General features: G+C 30.3%; 1 protein-coding gene across 1 annotated transcript; it reads left to right on the forward strand.

The window, feature by feature from the left end:
* Positions 777-2899, forward strand: LOC107624515 (bidirectional sugar transporter N3-like). The gene is made up of 6 exons (XM_016327008.2): positions 777-1069; positions 1505-1541; positions 1631-1841; positions 1924-2085; positions 2175-2294; positions 2384-2899. Exons 1-6 carry the CDS (start codon positions 1021-1023, stop codon positions 2681-2683), a joined length of 879 nt encoding a protein of 292 aa, XP_016182494.1. The 5' UTR covers positions 777-1020; the 3' UTR covers positions 2684-2899.

Here is a 7589-nt window from a genome sequence, read left to right on the forward strand (position 1 = left end):
TTTATAGTAATATAATAAAAAATTAAAAAATATTTTTCTATATACAATAATTAACTAGCCAATGAGTTATAACTTAAATGACAATCTTTTTATATTCACTTTAAAGGTTGCGAGTTCCAACTTGGTCAAAAAATACAATAACTAAATAATTATTGATATTTTTTTAAGAAAAAATATAGGGAGCCAATACATGTTCCGTACAATGCATACAATGGAGGTTAATTTTAAATTAAAATTAAAGTATTGGATGTTTATTTAAAGTTATTCAGTAGGATATCAGATGTTTATTATCTCTAGTATTTGGATGGTTATTCCATATAATATGAGTGTATTGTGTTTGATAAATTAATAGTATTTTACCCTGGATGTTCAAACCTGTCGTACAGATGGTTACTTCTTTTTATTGGGTCAAAGAATCAGTCAATTGTACACATTGTATACTTATTCTATTGGCTCCCGCGGGATTAATATACACGTAAGATTGTTAGTATTTAATAGTTAGAAATAAATAATTGATTTGTGATGATCGAAAAATGAATATTATTCATGTGACATCATAGTTTCAAATAAATATTTATAAAATAAACTCTCACCGTCAAATATTTTCCACTTTTGTTTTGTTGGAAAGGGATTTAAGGAGTTGTGTTTTGGTGAAGCAGAAAATTGAAAAAATCAATTGGCAAGCATATATAGATACATAATGGTGACATGGGAAGGCAAATGGTTTTGTGCTACGCTACCTACTAAATAAGTTTAATCCTTCATCAAACCTGAATGACTTCATTGACACATGCACCCCCACCTCAAACTATAATATTCTTCCATTAATTCCTTTTTCCCATTTCTCTTCTTTTTCTTATATATACCACTTGTTGCTCAACACAAATTCCTCATTCCATTTCATTCATCACAACTTTGAGGGGTTGCTTTTGGAAACAATAAAAACCCACCTAAGGTTTTTTTTGCAACCCCCAAAATCTTGTGCTAATAGCTTCAAATTTCTCTCTAGAGATTGTGGCTATGACGACCAATCATCCCAGTTCTTTGGCCTTTACATTTGGCATACTTGGTAACACATTCATAATTAATATCATCTTCTTTTAGATCCTCATCAATTTCTTTCTTTCTTTCTTATATTCTTTATTTTCATTTAATTTGTTCTTGTTTCTTGTTCAAGAGTGGAATGCATGTATACATAAAAAGTGAAATTTTCTAACTTGTTTTCTATATCCATTTTTGCATCATTCTTGTCTCTTGCCTCAATTAAGAATCCACTCACAACTTCAAATTAATTACGATATGGTTCTGATCTTAAGCTTTTATTTTCTTTAGAAGTAGTTAATATTTTCTTTCTCTATCTTTTGGAAGTATTATTAATATTGTATCATAAAGTTTATTAATTAGTTGAGTGATAGCCATGGTAGCTAGCTTGCTAGGTTGATCACAAAATTGCAATTTTAATTATTTTCTGTTCTTAACTTTGAAATTGATTCATTATTCATAGGTAACGTGATATCGTTCCTGGTGTACTTGGCTCCGCTGTAAGTAGTGAACTAATAACAAATAATTAGTGTTAATTACGAGAATTAATTACTGAAACAAAGCATGGTGAATATTATATAATTTTCAGGCCAACATTTTACCGGATATACAAGAAGAAAACAACAGAAGGATTCCAATCACTACCTTACTTGGTAGCATTATTCAGTTGTATGCTATGGTTGTACTACGCTTTTCTCAAAACAGATGCTGTTCTTCTCATCACTATTAACTCTGTTGGATGTGTCATTGAGATTATTTACATCACCATCTTCATAATCTATGCTACCAATGATGCCAGGGTATGTATACTACTTCTACTCTTACTGCCACTATTCAATAATTCAATAATTCTAAGCATGCATGCATGTTATTGGGGTGCAGAAATTAACAGTAAAACTATTTGCTGGAATGAACATGGGTTTATTCGGGGTGATCCTGTTTGTGACGCATTTTGCACTAAATGGTATTCTCCGAGTTCAAGTTCTTGGATGGATTTGTGTCTCCATTTCGGTCACTGTTTTTGCAGCACCTCTAAGCATTGTGGTCAGTGATTAATTCTTACCATTTAATTTCTTTCTTAATATCATAGTTTTTATTAGCTTTGTGATTAGTTATTATTGTACGTGATGCAGGCACAGGTTATAAGAACAAAGAGTGTTCAATTTATGCCATTCAATTTGTCGTTTTTCCTCACATTAAGTGCGGTTATGTGGTTTGCATATGGTTTATTTCTCAGGGATATCTGTATTGCTGTAAGTACACCAACTTTATCATCAGTTTGAATATAAAGTTAAAGAATTTGAAAGTGACCTAATGACTTAATTGAGTAATTAATTGTCAGCTACCAAACGTGTTGGGTTTTGCACTTGGGGTACTTCAGATGCTGCTATATGCCATATACAGAAATGGTGGTGGTGATGTTGTTGTGAAGACACAAGAGAAAGAGAAGGAGAAGGAGAAGGAGAAAGGATTGGATCTGGGAATTAAGAACATACTTGTGGTGAATCCATTGGGGGGTTGTGAAGTGTTCCCAATACCAATAGTGGATGCTGCAAAGTGTGTTAATATTGTTGTTAATGATGATGTCAATGATCAACAACTACAACAAGATCAGAAGAATCACCACAAATCCCCAGTGTGATCTGATATATCAGTGATGTAGCTCATGCCATCCATGTTATATAAGTGGATACTATCATGAAAATTTTATAATTGTCTTTATATAAAAATGTTTTTTTTTTATCTTTGGACGATGGATTGTACGGTTAGATTTTAATATGATATAAAAGTATTGTCTTTGTTTAAAATGTGACTAAATAAATAAGTCACATTTTTAAACAAAGCATTTTCATGAAAAGTTATTTCTGTCATCTTCGTTTCAGTAGTTACCTATTATACATGCTTCATACATCATCTATATGCTTTTATTTTACTCTATGTTGGTGTTTGTATTTCTTGCTACTTGCTAGAAATTAAATACCTTTTTTAATTTTTTCATGGGCAATCATGTTTTCAAATCAAATACAGAGCATGTATTGAAAAGAAAGGAAATATGAGTTTTATTAACTAATTGTGGTGGAGTGCATACAATTTTTGAAGGAAATGATAAAGCATTAGGTACAATAATAGATGAGTTTATAAATTTCTTTTTGTAGTGGAGTTTGACAAGTCTATATATAATCAGAAGAAACTAAAAGTTATAACTTCTTACTTAGTTGAAACTTCTAGTATTATCACTTAGCTTCTTTTCCTTTTTTTTTTTTTTCTTGTTAGGAGAAAAATAACTACTACGCATCCAACCTAACACATCTTAAATGAAAAATATGATATCTAAGTATTGTTCATTTATTCCTTTCATTTAACATCAAAGTAATTTAATTATTCTGTATGCTCGAATAGGTCCTGGTAGATAGAGTTTTAATTCCAAACAAAACAATGAGCTCTCATTTAGTAGTTTTCCTCGTGATGTTTGCGTGGCTTCTGGATACTATTTTGCTAGGACACAACCTTAATTTCTGGTGAATATATATTAAAAAAAAGGACATAACATACATTCAATTAGGTTTTGATGAAATTTTATTTCAATCCCTTATCTCAATTATCAAATAAGAGGATATAGTTTATCAAAGGAATCCCTTAAAATTTTCTTTTATTATAAAAAGGGAGTGCTAGGTAAACAATGAAAATTTTGAACAACATGAACAATCACCAATCAAATAAAAATATATTACACCCTAATTTAATGCTATTAATTAAATTTACTCTTTTAACCCTATTAATTCACATTATTTACACATTATTCAAAAATCTTGTTGGTTACCTATACTTTTCCTTATAAAAAAAGAAAAAATCATTTTGAATGTGTATACTAAATTTATTTAGAGAAATTATAAGACACTATCAGAATTTATTATTTTTTGCCATTACTTAATGATCAATTCTATTTTTTTAGTTTAATAATTCAACAACATATTTTATCTCACACTTTTAAACATTGATGACTAATTAATAAGTGATGACCTAATAAATTTTAATAGCCATCTAGCATTTTTCATTTACTTATAGTCTATTTGTTTTTAATTTTTTATGGTATTTTCTAACTTAGCAAACCAATAACTAATTTTATCGTGGATTTGAGTTTTATTTAAAAATTTATTATTAATCAATAAACTACTACATACACAGACGAAAATTAAATTTTATATACTTATTTAAACAGACGAATAAATTAATCACTTGACTAATTCGAATTAGTTTAACTATAAACTGCTATCTTAAAAAGTAAGAATTGGCCCGAAATTATTTTAAAATTATTATATATCTTTCTCATCATGGCTATCTTTATTGGTAGTGATAATTATGATTGAGTTTGAAATCTTTCAATATATAGTATATATAATATATCAGCAATGATCTAAGTATAACAAACGCTACTATATCTAAATTCCTAACTAGATATATAATGCTAATATATAGTTGCGTTTATTACTTTTATTATATATAAGGAAAAGTTTAGGAGCAGCAACTTTATTAAATTTTGGCCAGAATGTAACCAGTAAAGAAAAGTGAGTCATTGGATGAAATTTCACACTAATCTCACACCATTAAAATCATCATTAATGACTACAAATCACAAAAATTGTTGGCCTCCTAGCATTCCTCGTGTTGCTATTAAACGCTTTTAATTAAGGTATGTCATTTTCCAGAAAATTAAATAAAAAGATCAATTCCACTTATTGTTTTCAGCTTTTAAATGATGAAGAAATTAAACGAGATGTATATATATCCTAAGATTAAGTCAGTTTGGCCCAGATTCTTTCTTTCTTTGCTTTGTATTCAAAGTTTGCTCAATTAATTTGTATGATTAAATAACTGTGATAATATAAGCATCAGAGCAACGCGTTAGAATATACTCTCTAATCTCTTTTGTGTTCAAACTTCAGAGTTCAAACTCTCGTTGGCCCCTTCATATTTATGCAATAACATGGTATATGTTATTTAGAAAAAATAACACTCTCTTGTATGTCTCTACTCTCTTCCGTTATGAAATACTTAATTAAAATGATACTTATCACATAATATATAACTTTTTAACTTGTTTCAAAATTATGTAATTTAAATTTTATTATATATTATAAATTTTAATAATATAAAATAAAGTGTTAGATTAAAATATTAGTTAATATTAATAAAAGGGATTAGTTGTTAATATCTTTTAACAGAGATATGTACAAGAATGACATTATGAATAGCTTCTAAAAATAGAAATTAAAACTCCATGCATGCATTGGCATTAACAAACTATGTATGGTTGACGTCAGAAGCGAAGGAGATGAAAACTCAACGCTTTTAATATGCTCCGGCGCCACAGCAATTAAGTAACCGCTTCACATTTTGCTTACCTAAGGAAGATCAAAATTCAACGCTTTTAATATGACACCTCACACTCTCACATCATATTGCATGCAGACTTTACATGTACCACATATAAAATGTTATTAGCAGTCAAGGAGATTAATTATGCAAAGTTTAAAAATATTATGTGTAAAATACGTTTAGTAAGTGTTGTGCTCGCCCAGTGCTTGCTTTATTACCTAACGCTGAAGATGAAGAAGAAAGTTACCCGTGAAATAATCAACTTTTTGTCTATTTTCCAAGTATATCGTCCTGTAGTGTTGAACTTTTGCTTGTGCCAATTAATAAAATAATCAATCATGGTGTAAGTGTTGGGTTTTTCTCTCCTTTGTGAGGCCCAAGCCCAACATTTTGAGGGTGTCTCTTGCACCCATTGTGCCACAACCCTAGTTCAGATTTTTGGGGTCATTGAGAGTGAGTGAGAGTAGCCACCAAGTGAGAGAGAAGGGGAAAAACAAAATTCCCGTTTTTGCCCAAAGCAGTAAATTTCAAATATCAGTTTCTCAGTTGTTCACCGTTGGATCGGCTTGAAATTTAAACTGCATGTTCTTATCATCTTGTTCTTCATTCTGGTCGGTGGAGATGTTGATTGGAGATTTGCAGTGAGAGAAATTGGCTTCGCAAGAGAGAAATTAGGTTTCCCGTTTTTACACAGAGCAGCAATTTTGGAACGGCAGTTTCTTATTCTTTCACCGTTGGATCGACGTGAAATTTGAACTGTAGATTCTTCACATCTTGTTCTTCATTCTGGACGGTGGAGATTTTAATTGGAGGTCTACAGAGGGAGAAATTGGCTTCGACAGCAGCTCTGTTTTTTGGGTATATTTCATCTTCTTGCTTTTCATTTGTGAGCTTTGGTGCTTTGATGTTTTGGCTGGTTATATGCACATTTTTGTGCTTTGTTTGAGACTCTCTTGTACCTCATTTTTGATTATAGTAGAGCTATTTCATTGATTTTGATGACTCATAGTTTTTACCTCTCACATTGAGGGGGGGTTTTTCATGTTAAAATATCGGTATGTTCTTGTGGTTGCTCTACTTGATATATTTGTTTGCTCATAATTATTAAACCATTCTTCCACCTTCTTTCACAATTTTATTAATAGTTGCTGCGAGAAATTGGCTTCACAAGAGAGAAATTAGGTTTCTCGGTTTTACACAGAGTAGCAATTTTGGAACGGCAGTTTCTCATTCTTTCACCGTTGGATCGATGTGAAATTTGAACTGTAGATTCTTCACATCTTGTTCTTCATTCTGGACGGTGGAGATTTTAATTGGAGGTCTACAGAGGGAGAAATTGGCTTCGACAGCAGCTCTGTTTTTTGGGTATATTTCATCTTCTTGCTTTTCATTTGTGAGCTTTGGTGCTTTGATGTTTTGGCTGGTTATATGCACATTTTTGTGCTTTGTTTGAGACTCTCTTGTACCTCATTTGATTATAGTGGAGCTATTTCATTGGTCTGGACGACTCGTGGTTTTTACCTCTTACCTTGAGGGGGTTTTCCACGTTAAAATCTCGGTGTGTTCTTATTATTGCTTTACTTGCTATATTTGCTTGTTATAGTTGCTGCCATATTGTGTTGTGAGTGCTTCCATATTGTTTTTGTGTTGGACATTTGTGTCGTTTCCGCTGCTAGGCTCTTTCAGTAAGGTGGTAACTAAGTAACTAACACTACCAAACTTTATGAGAAATTGACAAACAATAATTAAAGGTTAAAGCTGATGAATATTTAATGAAGGTAAATGCATATTTTTATCTATTTTTTTAATTTTTAAAATTTAAATCTTAAATTTTAAATTTTAAATTTTAAACTTTAAACTCTAAATATAAATTCTAAATTATAAACTATAAATTTTATGAACTTTTTGTTTTTGATATTAGAGTGATAATGGTGTTTTTTTAAAATATAAATTGTTGGAGTGTTATTCTCAATTGTGAAACGGTTTAATTAGAAAAGTAGAAATTGGACCATTCGATTTGTAGAAATAAAGAAATCGGACTGTCTAATTTGTGAGAGATACAGAAATTAAATCGTCTGATTTGTATTAAAAAAAATTAAAAATTTTGAAGTATAGAAATCGGACTGTTAAATTTGTATACTTTTAACTATTTTAAAAAATACTAAAAATTA

Source organism: Arachis ipaensis, chromosome B10, assembly GCF_000816755.2.
Source record: "Arachis ipaensis cultivar K30076 chromosome B10, Araip1.1, whole genome shotgun sequence".
In the NCBI taxonomy this organism is placed as follows: Eukaryota; Viridiplantae; Streptophyta; class Magnoliopsida; order Fabales; family Fabaceae; genus Arachis; species Arachis ipaensis.

Excerpts from the sequence above, each read along its gene's own strand:
- LOC107624515 (XM_016327008.2), top strand. The coding sequence starts at position 1,021 with ATGACGACCAATCATCCCAGTTCTTTGGCCTTTACATTTGGCATACTT. Across the intron at positions 2,086-2,174 it reads CAGCACCTCTAAGCATTGTG|GCACAGGTTATAAGAACAAA; the intron begins GTCAGTGATTAA and ends TACGTGATGCAG. Across the intron at positions 2,295-2,383 it reads TCAGGGATATCTGTATTGCT|CTACCAAACGTGTTGGGTTT; the intron begins GTAAGTACACCA and ends ATTAATTGTCAG.